At 45.1% G+C, this 16,931-nt stretch overlaps 1 protein-coding gene across 1 annotated transcript; it reads right to left on the bottom strand.

Annotated features, from left to right (window-relative positions):
• Positions 1 to 1,916: 1,916 nt before the first annotated feature.
• Sdr9c7 (short chain dehydrogenase/reductase family 9C member 7) lies at positions 1,917 to 14,566 on the bottom strand. The gene is made up of 4 exons (XM_046466702.2): positions 14,087 to 14,566; positions 10,585 to 10,843; positions 9,889 to 10,052; positions 1,917 to 3,450 (listed from the first exon to the last, which is right to left on the bottom strand). The coding sequence occupies exons 1-4, from the start codon at positions 14,562 to 14,564 to the stop codon at positions 3,233 to 3,235; spliced, it is 1,119 nt and encodes a 372-aa protein (XP_046322658.1). The 5' UTR covers positions 14,565 to 14,566; the 3' UTR covers positions 1,917 to 3,232.
• Positions 14,567 to 16,931: the final 2,365 nt, after the last annotated feature.

Raw genomic sequence — 16,931 nt, 5'->3', positions numbered from 1 at the left:
TGTTACCATTTAGTAACTGCTGTCTCAGTCTGTGTGTCTCTTCTATCTGGTGAATCTATACTGCCTTCCTGTCATGCCTGGTGGGACACACGAGTCTGCTCTGAGGTCATCCAGGGTCTCGTCTGCCTAAACACACAATGCACCTGTTGTTCCTTGAGTCTTGCCACCCTTCTAAGTGCTTTCAGAAAGTGAACTCCAGTCACTTAAGCTTTGGAAACTCCAAAACACCCTCTTCTCTCATTAGCCAAAGTGAATTTCCTTGACTTAGAAGAAAGGCCCTGCTTCTCTGAGACATTGTACATACCCTCAAGAAACACCACCTTTTATTTCATTCTCCAAACTCTGTAATTTCTTTAAAAACATATTAGGGTCAGCGGAAACTAAAGCTGGAGAAAGGGCAGGAAATTTATGTGTACTATCCTGTCAAACGTCTCACCCTCAGTGAAGTATCAAATTGGCTACCTACTTGGGTGGGAAAATGGGAAATTAAAAAAAAAAAGTGGGAGAGTGTATAAAAAAACAAGGAGCAGGCTGGGGTTGTAGCTCAGAGGTAGAACGCTTGCCTAGCATGTGTGAGGCATGGGGTTCAATCCTCACCACCACAAAAAATAAATTAATTAAAATAGAGGTATAAAAATACAATAACATTATTTTTTTAAAAAAGGAGCAATGGAAAAGTGTAAATTAGTATTTCAGAAAACTACCTAGCCAAAGTTTCTCCCTAGTAAAGCTTTTGTTGCAGATGTTGACTTTTTTTTCAACCCTCTCAATAGCATAGAAGTCTGAGTTTTACATTTTCCTGGGTAGTTAGCATTGTGACTGACTCCCCAATATTTCCATTCTTTTTTTTAAAATTAATTTATTTTACAGTAGAGTGCATTTTGACACAGTGTACACAAATAGAGCACAAGTTCTCATTCCTCTGTCTGTGCATGGTGCAGAGTTAGACCAGTAGTGTAGTCATCCAAGTAAACAGGGTAATAATGTCTGTCTCATTCTACTCTCCTTCCCATCCCCACCGCCCCATCCTTCCCCTCACTCCCCTCTACACAACTCTAAATTCCTTCATTCTTCCCTGTCCCTCCACCCCACTATGGATGAACATCTACTTATCAGAGAAAACATTTGGCCTTTGTTTTTTGGGGATTGACTTATTGCACTTCGCGAATGATATTCTCTAGTTCCATCCATTTACCTGCAAATGCCATAATTTCGGTCTTCTTTAAGGCTGAATAATATTCCATTGTGTATATGTACAACATTTTCTATATCCATTCATCTGTTGAAGGGTACCTAGGTTGGTTCCATAGTTTAGCTATTGTGAATTGAGTTGCTGTTAACATTGATGTGGCTGCGACACTGTACCAACATTTTTATTCTGTTCCATGATTAATCTAAGCAATTCATGGCAACTTGCTCCACATCAGTTATTGGTTCACAGATGGACAAGCCTGAGCCACTTTGGGCCAGTGGGATTCAAGGAGAGCCTTGATGAGGGCTCTGGGAAGACCAGTTGCTCCATCTTGAATGCCATGGAAAAGCAAGTGCGTTCTTCCTGTAAGTTGAGGATGAAAAAAGCACAGAGTTCCCATTGCCACTGGTAGTCAGTCACAGCAATGAAGGATGAAACAGGAACTGTGAGAGGCAAAGAAACAGAAAGAGCCCACCACCTCGATGCCATCATTCAGCCACTGGGTCCCATCCTCACGCTCTATTGTTTAAGCCAGTTGAGTTGGCTTTTCTGCTACGTGTTGCCCAGTGCATTCCACCTGATTCCAAATTTGGTGCCAGGAATAGAAGGGTTGTGAATAATAGAGAGGAGGGGGTTGCATGGTGATCTCCCAAAGATGTGTCTACATACTAATCTCTGGAACCCATGATTACTACCCCTTATTTGGAAACAGAGTCTTTGCAGATATAATTAAGTCACACTTTATTATTTTCAAGTTCAGTCAGATGTTGCAGAGACACAAGTTGAAGACTTTTTAAAAATAAAATATCTCATTTGACCTTTATTATCTGACCATTCATCAAATTCAGAAAAGGCTTTTCAACACACCTTCATATGACTCAGCAGTTAAAGGCTTTTTTAAAAAAGTTTAGTTACATTACTTATTTGATGATGATGATGATGCTAATTTCAGAGATTGATTCTATTGTAACTAAAAATAAAAATAAATAAATCCCTGAACTGGGAATCTGAATCTGAGTTTTATTTCTGTCTTAGCACTAGGTTAGGGGACTTGGGAAATCATTTCCCCGTCTGAGCACGAGTTACCTTCCTAAGGAACCACCACTGCCTCCCAAGTGTCTCAGAATCATCTAGGTCCTTGCTACAGATATATTTCTGAGCCCTTTCCTGAGTCTTCTGGATCATATTTTCTGACATTGGAGCCCAGGAATAATTGGGTAATTATCACGTACAGCCAAGTTTGAACAGCACAATGATCCCCAGGGTTCCTATAAATATTTGGTTTCTGATTTCTGTTCTTTCTCTCACTTTCTGGTCTCTGCTACAAGACATCATGCTGAAACAAAACACAAAATAGACAATAAAAAACCAAGACCATGATTTCATCATTTTCATAGTCCCCTCCCCAGCATCTTCACATACCAGTGCCTGGTATGTAGTAGGAACTCAATAAATATTTGAAGAATTAATCAATGGCTATTAAATACATGAATGTTATTTCATGTGTATCCCAATCACCTACCAATAGAGAAATTTAGAGAAAAAAAACTATTTTAAACTTTTATAGGATATACTTCCACACTTCCTGGCTGCCCTACTGTACCCGTCAGTAATGGGTTATGTGGATAAGGCTAGCACAGAGTCAGAGACCACAGGAAGGTGGCTGAGATTCCCCCACGGGTTAGATTATCCCATGGTATTTCCCGGAGGCAGTGACGGTTTGTGATTCAGCAGGAGCCAGTTTTTCCCTGCTTGATTTTTTCAGATCTAGAAAAACTTGTCTCCTGCCTGGGTGACGCATACCCTTGAGGTCATGCTGTAGGTCTCTAAAGGCCACCTCAAGTGGCTGGGGCCCCCAGTGATTGGAAAGAGGCAGTCATCTTCTGTTGGAAGTCACTGGTAGATTTGCCAGCAGTGAGTGTCAACCTAGCAAGGTGTCCATAGTCGATGATTCCCCCAGGATGTCTGATATCACCGCCTGTGACCTCACAGCTCTTTATCCCACCCCCTCCTTTAGGCCACCTTCTGAGCCTCCCCAGCTCAAACACTGTCAGCTGGCCTTGGAAAGTACCGGCTCAGGATGAAATCTGTCACAGGGGTGGGAAACTTAGCCAGGGGGAGGTAGAGGAGTTTGGCATCCAGGCCGGGGTTGTAGCGGACGCGGGGGCTCCGGGAAACGATGGCGTGCTCCATGCTGTTGGTGACATCCTTGATTCTTGGCTCTGCCAGCTGCATCGTGTTTTTCAACTTGTTGGTATCTGTTTGAGGGGTGGGGGGTGGCAATGAAAGGTTCTGTTATTCTTCATGAAAGATGAAAGTTTCTGTTATTTTTCTGAATTCTGTTCAAGCTCCCTTTCCATCAGATCCCTGGCCTAACATTTCAGGCAGGTTTTCACACACACATTTATAAGATCATTACAATTCCTCTTATTTGTCTTCCTCAATTTTACAGTTGTGCATTGAATTCTAGTGACTGCAATGAGAAGAGCTGTGCCAGTTCTTTATATGACTGTGCCACTTAGAGTTGTATGAACTTGAGCTTAAACTTTCATTATCTATAAAACAGGGATAATGCTACCTGCCTTGGAGAATAGCAAAGATGATTGATTAGTAGCAGGCTACTCGATGGAGTAGTGGGATTCCTAGGCTTTTTTTCATTTTTTTTTCCTTCACTTTCTAGAGTTTCCACATTTTCTACAAAAGCATGCAGGGGGAAAAAATGTTGTTAAAAATAGTTAACCAGCTGGGCAAGGTGGACAGTGGGAGGTGATACGAAGCACATCCTTCCATTGTCCTCTCAAATATTTATTAGCTCTTGTTTTGTGTGGGCACCTGCTAGGCATGGAGTGGAAAGGGAGACACAAGTTCCCATCTAGCCCATCACTCTCCTAGATGGTGGGGAAGAACATGGGCTTTGGATCTGGGCACCTGGGGAAAAGTTTTTCTTCCTGAGAGAATTAAGCAAGAGAGTTTATAAAAGAGCAAGGTCCAAACTTTGGCATTTCGGCCACAACAGTTGAACTTCTGACCCCTTTTCTTTGCTAGGGACAGGTCCTAGTCTTCATATAGACTCCCCAAGAAGTAGGGGAGGGGGCTAAAATGGGAATTTTGGGGGAGGGTATTGGGGATTGAACTCAGGGGCACTCAACCATCGAGCCATATCCCCAGCCCTATTTTGCATTTTATTTAGAGAGAGGGTCCCCCTGAGTTGCTTAATGTCTTGCTTTTGCTGAGGCTGGCTTGTGAACTTGCTATTCTCCTGCTTTAGCCACCTGAGCCTATGGAATTACAGGTGTGCATCACTGGGTCCGTCTAAATGGGAATTTTTGATGTCCTCCCCAGCAGAGTTCGGAAGAGAAAAGACATTAGGTCCTTGGCTATGTCCAGCAACAGCAGTAGTAACCACGCCAGGCTGAGGCTCAGCTTCAGGCCTGTTAGCATAAGAACTGTGATCTCTATTTCTGTGCTTGTCCCTGTGATTCTAAGCACCACTTCTTTGGGAATGTGCTCCTGTCAGTTGCTATCAACAAGCCATCCATACAGTTCTACTCTGGATATCATTAAGAACAACTCCAAGAGCTATGTACATTATCACTCACATGTAATTCCAGATATTTGAGAGGCTGAGGCAGGAGGATCACAAGTTTGAGGTCAGCCTGAGCAATTTAGTGAAACCCTGTCTCAAAATAAAATTTAAAGGACTGGGGATTAGCTCAGTAGTAGAGCACTCGCCTAGTATACAGCAGGCCCTGGATTCAATCACCAGTACCATGCACACATGCACGCATGTGCACACACACACGCACACACACAAAAGAAATCTGAGGCATGTCTTGGAGTTCATAAGCTAGGGGCCTGTTTGGTTAGCCACAGCAAGTGGTTATCATTTGTCTAACGCAGCACTGCATGACCACTCTTGAATATCTCTTGTGTCTTACTATTGGCCCCCCACTTCTCATAACCACCTTGATGTGTGACTTCATGTCTTCATGCCACACCTAGCTCAAAGCTATTTGAAATGCTAAGATTCACACTCCTCAGTGTAACCACCCAAATGGTCTTTTAGGCTCTGATCCTTAATCTATCCCTGTCCCAGTCCCCTACACACTACACTTGTGCCAGACTAATAATCATAACAATGCCTAAGGTCTGTTGAGCTCATTCTATGGCTGAGAGGAGTACTTTACATTTTTGTTTAGTTCTATAGTTTTTGAAGGAGGAATTATTATACTTTTTTAAATGAATAAGCTGAAGTTTAGAGAGTTGTGTAACATGATCAGAAGGACTGCTGAAGTCCAAATTTGGAATCACACTGCCTACAAAGGCATAAGATCTATGTCACATCATGTCTCCAGATGTCGTGCCTCCAGATGTTGCTCGTGCTTCTCTGTGGGAAACATTTGCTGTCTCTTTCCCTTTTGTGAACTCCTGTTCATCCTTCAAAACTCTCTAAGGCATCCATTGTTTCCTCTTTGAGGCTTTTGTGACAGAGGAATTAAGTCTCTGTTCTGTTAACCGTTGCTTCGCTTGCATGCCCACTATTGATTCTCTGCATGGTGTTGTATTTGCTTTTGGATCTCCCCTGCTGGATTCTCAGAGGCCCATCTCATCCCTGTAATCACTAGGTAACTGAGGTGAAAATTGAGAGTATAACCACCTGGGAAAATGTTTATCTAAAAGTGGTTGACACCTGCCTGAAAATTTTCCTCTGAAATCATGGGGTGGACTACAAATGAATCAGCCTATGGATTTCATAAGCCCTCTCCTTATTATTCTTCAGCATAACAATACCAGCTTTGTGACAAGTAGTTTTCAGAGGACATTTGCTTTCCTGCAGATTCCTTCATGGACAGCGCTAGAGACTCTACAGTCCTTGCCTGCACTGAGGACTTACTTAGGAAGTGACTTTATATACTTTCCAGACTCTGGCTGAATCTATGCTTCACCCAGCTTCACAGCAGCCCATAAATGACTTGGACCACTCTCTGCTAAGGGAGTTTTAGGGGGAATCACACAGAGCATTTACAGTATATCCCCTCCCCCACTAACATCCAGTCCTTTTGTTCCCAACAGCTGCAGACTTCCCTTTGGGGATCCATGATTCCCTGGCTCTTGAGTCTTGGGTCTAGGTAGAGCACATGATCCAGCCTGAGCCAGTAGGACTTTCACATTTCCCTGGGCACGGAGATTAATTCGAGGTTGAGAAGTTCTGCAGTTTCCTCTGATCCAGCCGTCCAGATTAGAATGAACTTTAGGATTTTCAGGGAATCTAGAAAGAATTGTCCCCTATTCCCAGGAGACCTCACTTTGGAAGGAAGTGAGGAGATGCTGTAACCATGAGGTTTCCAAAGCAAAGAGAGTTTGTGAGTCTAGAGTCACAATACAAGCAAGAAGAACCAAGTAGTAGGGTGAAACCAAGGCCTAACGGTATCACTTTGGAGCTGGATTGGGTTGTGCCTGGAGTCAATTTTGTTTAACTTTTTAGTTATGTGGGTCAAGGAATTCTTTTCTGCTTCAATAAGTTTGGTTGGATTTTCTGTCACTTGTAACTGAGAAAGTCACACAGGAGACCCCTAGCTCAGGAAGATAAGAAAGTTTCCTAGAGACTCTCCCTTCTAAATACCCATGTGCTCATTTTCCTCTTTCTTTTTTTAATATTTATTATTAAGTTTTAGGTGGACACAATATATTTATTGTGATGTAAATCCTTGGGACATTTTTTTTTCTCCTCACAGAATTCTAATATGTCCAGAACCAAAAGATTTTTTTCTTTAAGGAACACTTCTCCAAAGATCTCTTCACTGAGTCTTCCCTAAATCAACAGGTAACTGATATCCCCATCTACCAGGTTCTTCAACATAATCCTAGCACTCCTCCTTAAGGGTTCCCTCTCGCTCTTCCCCAGTAACCACTAGTCTAATATACACCTGGCATCCAGCAACTTCTTTCTACATCCTCTACCTCCTCTCTAGTCCAAACCACCATCCTGTCTACCTGGAACACTGCAGCAATCAGAGTGGTCTTTCCCAGCTATAGATCAGATCATATCCTTATTTCTCAGTGTGCTTTAATGCTTTAATTTATTTTGTGCCCTTCAGCTAGCCCTCACCGCTCCCTACCTGCTGGCTTCCTTAAAGTCCCTCCAAAGGAATGTCCTGCCTCTGAGCTCTCCTGCAAAAATCTCCCTTCTCAGCCCCTTTTCCACTTTCCAGCAATGCCTAATTCTAATTTTTCCTCAAGGTCAACTCAGAGAAGGTCTCCCCATGCCATAATCTGAATTGGGGTTCCAACTCCCAGCCCTGTTCTTCTTTCAAGAGCCCTTGTTTTCTCTTCAATTGCATTTAACCACAATTTTTCATGAAATGTGTGTGCTTTTACTAACATTTGTCTCCCCTACTGGGTCTAAAGCTACAGGCAGTTAGAGGAAAGCACACTGCTTTGTCCACTCCAACTCCTAGTTCCACACAATACCTGGCACATGGCAGCCTTGCTCTGAAAGGTATATTAAGTGAAGAAATCGCTTTCTTGGTTTTTGTTTCTTAGCTTTTAATTCTGTTGATGTGTGATGTCCAGGACAGCATGTCACTAAAATAAACCTTTCTTCAGACCTGCCATGGGTTTCATTGCATGATTACATTTAGCCCATTGCTATAGTTTCAATCTGGAATGTCCCCCAAAAGTCCATGAGTCAAAGGCTTAGTCCTTAGCTTAGGAGGTTGTGAAACTAAGAGGTGGATCCTATTGGGAGGTCTTTAGGTCATTGGGGGCATGACCTCAAAGGAGACTGTGGGACCCAAGTCTCTTCTTCCTCTTTTTTGCTTCCACAAGGTGAGTTGTTTTGCTTTGCCATATGCTTCCTCCATGATGTACTGCCATAGGCCCAAAGCAACAATGGAGCCAACTTGACTGTGAACTCAAACCACTAACACTATAAGCCAAAATAAATCTTTTCTTTTTATAAGTTGATTGTCTCAGGTGTTTATTATAGTAACAGAAATTTGGATTATAATTTTGGATTATTATAATTTAAGAATCTCTTTACAGTATAAGAACTTATATCTTGTAGATACCACTGTAATCAAATAAAGGAAATCACACTTAGTCTAAGGAAAGATAATAAAAACCACCATAAACTTTTAAATCAAATTTTTTTACCAAGCACTAGGAACTACAAGTGTGTGTGTGTGTACATATATATATGTATATATATACATATGTATTAAATGAGAATATGTACATTCTCATAAGTTATTGCAGATGAGAAAATTAAGAAATTAAGTAACTTGTCCAAGGTCCACATCTGCAAAATCTACATCCATGCCGGCTAGTTCTTAACTGCAACAGAAAATTGCCTCTTGGGACTATACATGGAAGTAAGGTAAAAGAGAAAAAGAAAAATCTGGGTTAGGGAAAATGAGACAAGACTATTGAGGCCTAGAGGGAGCAGGAACTGGACTGGGTGCATGGCTGCTTCACTCTGGACCCAGGGACAATTCCTAAGACAGCACAGAGCCAGCCCTACCCTCTTGGCTGGTGGCATCATCAGAGAGAAAACTGGAGAAGGGAGATGGCTGCCAAGGAGGTGTCAGCTAATTACACCAGGCCAGTTGCTACTGACAAAGGTTGCCCCACCCAAGGGCAGCTACAGAGGGGCCTGCTCTCTCTCCAGGCCCTGGGACTTGTGGAATGGAGAGACCTAGGAAATCAGTGAATCCCACTCTCCTAAAACCAACTGGCTCAGCTTTGAGATCAGATTCTCTGAGTGATTTGGGGCACTCTGGTCCTCAAAATGACTCTCTCTTTTCTACCAGTAGACACATCAACAGAACTTTTGGCCCATTCTCCCTCCACTGCACGTTCAGCCCATATCCTTTCATGTTCCCCAAAGCCTGAGGCTCCATTCATCCCCAAACTGGACAAGCTGCACAATGTTAGGCAGGATGGTAAAGAGCTGAGACCTCCTCCTTCATCCTCCCAAGCACCTAAGGTTCACAGGAGATCCCTAGCTCAGGAAGATAAGAAAGTTTCCTAGAGACCCTCCCTTCTAAATACCCATGTGCTCATTTTCCTCTTTCTTTTTTTAATATTTATTATTAAGTTTTAGGTGGACACAATATATTTATTTTACATTTATGTGGTGCTGAGAATCGAACCCAGTGCCTAGTGCATGCTAGGCGAGCACTCTACCACTGAGCCACAACCCCAGCCCATCATTTTCCTCTTTCTATAACAAGTATCTGGTGCAAGACACTTCACACACATTAATCCTCACAGCAACCCTGTGAAGTAGGCTCTATCATTAGCTCCATTTTCCAGATGAGAAAACTGAAGTACAGAGAGACTAATGAATTTGTCCAAAGCCTCCCAGCTAGTAAGGGAGTAGAGCCAGGACTCTGACCCGGGCAGCCATGCTCTTGATCACTGCTCTATATTTATCTCAGTGCATTTTCACCTGACTCAACCTGCTCAGTGATATTCAAGGGCAAGTGCCAGGAGTAGGCAGCATCTCTCCTGACTCCCCCATGAATCTGCCATTTGGTCTCTATTCTCGAACCCCAGCCCTGCTGCTAGTTGTATGGCCTCAGGCCCTGAGTCCTTCTGAGCCTCTTTTCCATCATCTGTAAACTGAAAGCCAGTCAGCAACCCCAAAATTTCCCTTCCCCTCTCTGAGACCCCACTCCCACGGGGGAACTCACAGATGCGGAAGTATTCTTCTCCGTAGCTATCCCGGGTCTCTGGAGGAAGCCGTTCCCACAGCTTTTGCATGCGTGTCTCTAAACCCTCCTTTCCCAGAATGGATGTCCGGTAGTTCCCTGGCTCAATGATGCTGACCTTCACCCCAAAGTAATGGAGTTCACGCCTGGGAAATTAGAGTTGCATTTGCTCTGAGCCTCATGATGACAGTCATTAGGGAGATTCACCTCTGGAAGGACCTGTCTTACCAGGAACCTGGAGGTCCCCCCACTCCTGTGCAGCTGGCCCAGATACTCACTGCCTTCATGCAAATAACCCTTTCCTAAGCTGGTTCAGCAGTCTCTGGGCACTTTGCATAAGGCAAACCCCATAGGGAGGAAGTCAATAGAGGATCTAGGCCAAGATCTTGCCTTCACCAGGTCCTTCCCACTCTCAGCCCCATGCTCAGCACCATACCTGATGAAAGGGAGGTGGTCTATACAAGGCTTGCATCCTCCTTCAAGGGTTTATCTCCATTCACCTCTTCTCCTCATCCCTTCTTCTCTTGATCTTTGGAGAAGATCTAGCCTCCCTCTTGCTACTGCTTTAACTCCCTTGTTCCAGAACTGCTCCGCCCCCATGCTGTCACCCCAGCCCTCTCTTCCTGAATTAAAACACCCAAGATCCCCACCCAGGTGGTGTTATCAGGGCCCAGTCACCTGATGCTGTCAGAGAAGGCCTCAACCCCAAACTTGGAGACACAGTAACCACCACCAATGACTGCCACACGACCACCAGAGCTGGACATGTTGACCACCCTGCCCCGGGCTTTCTTGACCATAGGCAGCATGTGGAGGGTCACGTCGATCAGTCCCACCAGGTTCACATTGATCACCTTCACAAAGTCTTCCTTGGTCAGCCATTCGTTGGGACCACTGGGCAGGCCCACACCAGCATTATTCACCAGTGCCCAGAGGCCTAAGGATGAGAGGAGAGAGAAAGAACCACACAGAAATCAGTGTCTCTGGGAAAGCACCAGGGACCATTATCCACCTGCTCAGGGCTACCTTTTGGCCGAGTAGGTGTATAAGACACAAGATGGCATGGTTTGGAGCAGGGGTGGGGAGTTACAACAGCCGGAAAAATCATATGCCTTTTACAGACTCATGTTCCCTTGAAGGGGCACTTTTTTCTGATTAACATAGTCTGTCAACTGGCTGAGGCTCTGTACCAGTCACAACCCAGGCTGCATGTGGCTAATAGCACTGAAGCTATTAGCTCAAAGATAGGAGATACCATTTTCCTACCAATGAATTCAAGTCTGAATTCCATTGTCAATCAGGCTTCCTTTCTCTATTCACCTAAGTGTAAGAAACCAACTCCATTTCACCTATTACCCAAATCGATTCACTTATTCATTCATTCATCCTTCACACATCTATTCATTCCTACACATCTACTCTGTGCCACTTAAAAGGTGAAGGAGACAGAAACTGAACAAGACAAGGTCTTGCCCCTCAAGATAGCAATAAATGCTAAAGAAAAAAGTCAAACAAGGCAGACCAGAGAGAAAAATGTCATATTTATAAGTGTATAAAACACTTGAATAAAATACTCATGAGAAATATGAAAAGGGCTCTCTTTAAATTGGGTTGCACATGAATGGAGAAAAATAATGGTAAGTTATTTAGGCCCAACTCTGTAGGGCCTCAGGACTGGAGAACCTCAAGATCTAGGCCTGCTTCTAACTCCAGGCCTTGGACAGATGGCTTCCTATCTGGGCCTCAGGTTCTTCGTCAGACTTCAGTAGGGAGATTGTTCCCAGTCAGTCCCAAAAGCCTGGTGGAGGAGGGAGCTGCAGGAGAAGCACTCCTTTGAGTTTTTTAGTAGAATTCCACTAGGGAAGCATAATACTAAAATCACACTGAAAAAGCCCCTCAATGACCTTTAAGGGCTCCTTCTGGCTCTTTCACCCAAGGATCCAGGGAACCTCACTCCCTGGCTCCTTCCTTTTCCCAACCCCATTATATCCCAAACTTGACCAATACCTCAAGGTACTCTGCCAGCACAGTCACTCACTCCTGAGGGAAGATCTGAATGTGAACATCAATCCTGGCCACCTTCCCCCCAGGTCCCCACCTAAGCCACACCCCCATCCTCCTGTTTTCTTGCCATTTGAGAAACTAAAGGAGATTAACTGATTGGCAGGGTTTGGAATCTTTCCAGCTGGGGGAGACTCTGGCCTTATATAGGAGAAAATGAGGTTGCTGAGACCAAAAAACCCCAGTGGTCTCTGCCTGTGGAAAAGGGATACACAGCATTTCTACCTCTGATTGTCCTGGTAAATGTCTCTAGCAGAGGATGCATTACCTGTTGGGGAACTAGGACAACCTTATTTTTATCTATCTATCTATCTATCTTGGGCTGGGGTTGTGGCTCAGTGGTAGAGCGCTCCCCTAGCACGTGCAAGGCCCTGGGTTTGATTCTCAGCACCACATAAAAATAAATAAATAAAATAAAGATATTGTGTCCAATTACAACTAAAAAATAAATATTTTTTTTTTTAAAAAAGAGTAACCAGAGAATAGTCAGAGCAGGGCTAACAGCTTTAGAATGTGCCAATTCCATATTCAGGGACACTCAGGGGCAATGAGAAAGCATGTAAGAATTGTCTCCCTTCCCCCACCCCCAGTACTCAGTGCTTCTTAGAGTAAGAATGTTGCATAGGCAGAATAATCATCCTCCAAGTATTAGGATCAGGTTCCTAATCCCAGGAACCTGTGACACATGGGGTTACATGGGAAAGGAGAATTGAGGTTGCAGATGGAATTGAGGTAGCTAATCAACTGATCTTAATGGGGAGATTATCCCAGATTTGCCTGTGAAGCCCAAGAGAATCACAAGAGTCCTTCTAAGTAAAAGAAAGCAGAAGCCAGAGAACCAGAGAGATGGAAAAAGGGTGAAGGACACAGGTCAACTTTGCTGGCCTTGAAGATGGAGGAAGCAGCCGTGTGCTAAGGAATGCAGGCACCCTTTAGAAGCTGGGTAAAGCAAGGAAATGGATCTCCCCTGCTCCCAGAGGGAGCATAGTTCTGCTGAGCCCTTGAATGTAACCTAGTGAGACCCATTTTGGACTTGTTTCCTCCAGAGTTACAAGATAATAAACGTGTGTTTTTAAGCCACTGTGTTTGTGTGAATTTGTTATAGCAGCAATAGGAGACTAATACAGCCACTGAATCATGAATGCAAGTGGCTTAAGGTGGAAAGTAAGGAGCTGGCTGAGGAAGCCTGGCAGAGAGAGAGGCTCACCCTTGCTAAGGATGTAATAAGTAAGAGACAAAAAAGTTCTTTTCCCAGGAAACTAGCACAGGAAACAATTAATAAACAAGAAAAATAAGTATTGCATTGTGTTGGATGGCAATAAATGCTAAAGAAAAAAGTAAAACAAGGAGCTACTATTTGGCTCCTCCTGGGTTCCAGGGTTCTGTTGCTCCCACCTGGACTGAGGCTCTAGACTCATTTCCTTGGGAGTGAGGACTTCCTCTAGGTTTCTGTTTCTACTATAGAACTATCCTGATCCTCCCTATCCTGCACTCACAACCTATGTGCTGGAAGTTCACTGGGCAGGTTCCCCCATACTCTTGGTCCAGCCCCAGCTCACAGCCTCCTTTCTCAATGCAAGTAGCCACTCAGATGTAGGCACCAACATCCATGGTGAGGTAAGGAAGAGATCTGCCTCCCTGCTGCCTGACACAGAGAATGCCCTGATTCACGGCATCCAACCTCCTGTCCCCTTGCCTCTGTCCCTAGCCTGAGAACTACACGAAATATGCTTGAATTTCTGTAGGAGATGGTAGGACTACTGACATTTCCAAGAGACACTTCCATCTTGAGAGGTTTGAATATACAGAATACATCTTTCCTCCCTCGCTTCCTGTCATAACCTCTGCCCTGTCCCTGAGTTTCTGGGAGAGAACCCTTTCTTGGGAAATCACCTCTTCATGTGAACAGGACAAATCATGCAGTGCTTTCCAACCTGACAGAGCCAGAGCTCCCAGTCCCAGTTCCCTGCTCATTCCCTACATCAGCTCTCCCACCCCCTTTGGACATCAGTGTCCCTAATACTGTCAGATGATGAGGAAGCAGGGAGGGAGGAGGGGGAAACAGAGAGATGCAGAAATAGCGTAAACTAAGAAAGCCAAAGGATGCTGTTTGCCCCACCTTGCTCGCCCACTTGGTCCCTCACCCACTGGGCTGCTGCCTTGATGCTCTCAGTCTTGGTGACATCCAGTAGGATGGTCTGCAGTTGGTAGGAGGTATCCTGTTGAAGTTTCTGGGCTCCCTCCTCAGTGAGGCAAGCAGCCAGCACTCGCATACCCCGATCAACCAGCTGTCTGGCCAACTGGTTCCCAAAGCCCGAGTCACAGCCGGTGATGAAGACATACTTCTCTGAGAGGTTGCGAACAAGATTGCAATTCTTGAACCAGCGATACATAAAAGAGAGGTCCGTGAGTGCTGCCATTGAGCAGTGGGGAGCTGATGGCAAAGAAGAACAGGGCTCAGGAAACAGCAGGAGAAGTTGGTTCTTAGGTCCCTGGTGACACTCTGCTGGAACCCACAGGTAAGGAGAGCTTCTACTACTTGCAACAGATGCAGGGCCCTGCCTAAGATACTCTGTCATCTTTATAGGTGGATACATCACCACCAATTAGCCAAGATGCAAGAAATTCAAGTCCAACCTGAAGCATGTCACCTCTGACAGCTCTGGTGATTACCTCCCTCTCTCCCCCTGCCCTGATGGGTGAAGGTGCCAAAAATGGGAAAGTCCCCAATGGCAATGTGGGTGCCATGAAGAAGTTCACCTGGATGGCATGAGAGGGCAAATAAGAAAGGAAGACTCAGCCTAGGGACCCCTGCTCTGGAAAAGCCCCACCCCAGATCCACCTCTAGCCTAGGGATCAAAATCATTTGTCGTGAGTACAGGCATGTGTATAAATTTAACTTTTATTTTCAGGGAAAGCATTAAGATGAATTCATGAATTCAAAATAAAATTGGGCTTATGCCCTCCAAACCCCAAGAGAAATTGAAGCCCAGATCATCAACTCTTTGGAGATCTTAAGTGAGTCTCCATCATCAGAAATGGTGAAAAACAAAGGGTTTTCCCAGGTTGTGTGCCTCCATTGTCCTGAGGCCAGAGGAAGCTGGGCCCTCCTATTGGGGGGATGTGGATATGAGGCCCCACCTACCAGAAAGCGGAAAGACTTGAGATACTCAGGGCCTGGCTTGTGGAGTGATACTCAGGTCATTAGCAAGGAGTCCCCACTGCCTTCCAAACCATTTCAGAATTCCACCCACCCCTACCAATGAAGGGAGCCAAAGACAGAGGGCATAGCAGCTCCCTAACCAGGAAGGTATCTTTCGTTCACCCTCAGGACTTTATTTCAATACTCTAGGTGGTCTGATGAAGCACGAAGACTGAAGGTGGGGTGACAGTGGAAGGGAACTCTGAAGCCAGGAGACACAGTGGCTAATTGAATGGAAGTTAGGAGTCAGAGCCATTTGAAGGTAGGGGGCCTTGACAAGTAGAACCACAGGTGGCAAGAGAAGCCAGTAGTCGAGAGTTGGGCATGGACAGGAAGGCAGGGAAGGGATCATTTTGATCCAAGCATCACTGAGCCTGAGGTTCAGGCAGATGATGGAAATGCATGGTGAGTTCACTGGGCAGCTGAAGAAAGGGCCTGGGCAGAGTCCTTGGCTCTGAGAGGGAAGAGGCACAGGAGGAGGAGAGGACTATTCCATAGGGGGCTCAAGACTTGGAAAATAACAGGGTTAGGACTTGGAGGGGAAGGAGAAATTCCAGGCAATGGGGCAGAAAGCTCACAGAAAGGCAGGAGGGAAGCTGGTAAAGCAAAGGAATAAGGAAACCAGGTAGGTGTGAGTAGTGAGAGGGCCACACCCAGGATTGCATAAGAAGCAAGGACAGAATGATGCTGGAGCCCAGGGTGGTTTCTTGGCTCAACCTCCAGGGTCACCTTTCATTGGGATGAGCCTGGTCACAGTTCACACCTTTCCTGTTCCAAGGGTCTGACACAGAAATAAACCACAAGTTCCCAAGAAGGAAAGGAACTCAGGTTTTAGCTCTATGTTGCACTATGTACCAAATCTGGCCAGCCCCCAAAGCAGATAAAGCAGGTGTCTCATCTTGGTTATTCTGAACTGAGGATGATGGGAGTACGTGTGGAGTTAGATCACAAACCCATCTCTAAAAAGCAGACCCAAAGCACATAGATGATGGAGGAGGGAGTGGTGTCAGGCAAACCTGACTTACTTCATACCTTCCCCACAGTACAGCGGATCCGGAAAGCATCCCCCAGTCACTTTTTGCCCAGTTATGGCTGGGAAGACTTAGATAATATCCCCCAAGGGCTGAGCAGGCCCAAGGCTCTGGCCTTGGAGAAGGATAACGCAGAACTGGCCCAAAGCAGGCCTGGGTCTGATCCAGTAATTTCCTGGAACTTTCTTCCTGCTAACTGCTGGCTAAGGCAGTATTCTGCTGGGCTTAAACTGAAAAGGCAGGCACTGGAAGCAGATGGTGTGAGGGATGGGGACCACATGCTAGGATGTGAATGCTTCCCACTCCCAGATGACAGGGGACCCTGATGAGCTGCCACCTGAGGCCCAGAGAGAGTCTTGTGGTTACCCTTCCACCCACTCCATTCCCATAAGGAGAAAAGCCTGTACCTCCTCCAGCTCATTTTCACCTGAGTGTACAATGTGTGTACACACTAGGAGGTGGGCTCAAGGAAGAGCAGGCAAGGACTGAACCCTGCCCATGATGCTCATGCCTCCTCAAAATGTATTTTACAGGGCTGGGGTTGTGACTCAGTGGCAGAGCACTTGCCTTGCACATGTGAGTTACTGAGTTCGATCCTCAGCACCACATAAAAATAAATAAACAAAATAAATATAATTGTGTCATGTATAACTAAAAAAAATTTTTAAAAATGTGTGTTCCTCAGTGTGGACAGTGGGCCATGAGCCTCAGAGCCTTGAATGACTGCTCAG

The sequence above is a fragment of the Marmota monax genome, unplaced genomic scaffold (genome assembly GCF_021218885.2).
Source record: "Marmota monax isolate L192 unplaced genomic scaffold, Marmota_monax_Labrador192_F-V1.1 WCK01_AAM20220418_F8-fsc00151, whole genome shotgun sequence".
NCBI classification, from domain to species: domain Eukaryota; kingdom Metazoa; phylum Chordata; class Mammalia; order Rodentia; family Sciuridae; genus Marmota; species Marmota monax.
Note: the sequence above shows the minus strand (reverse complement) of the source record. Positions and strands in the feature narration are given on the sequence as shown.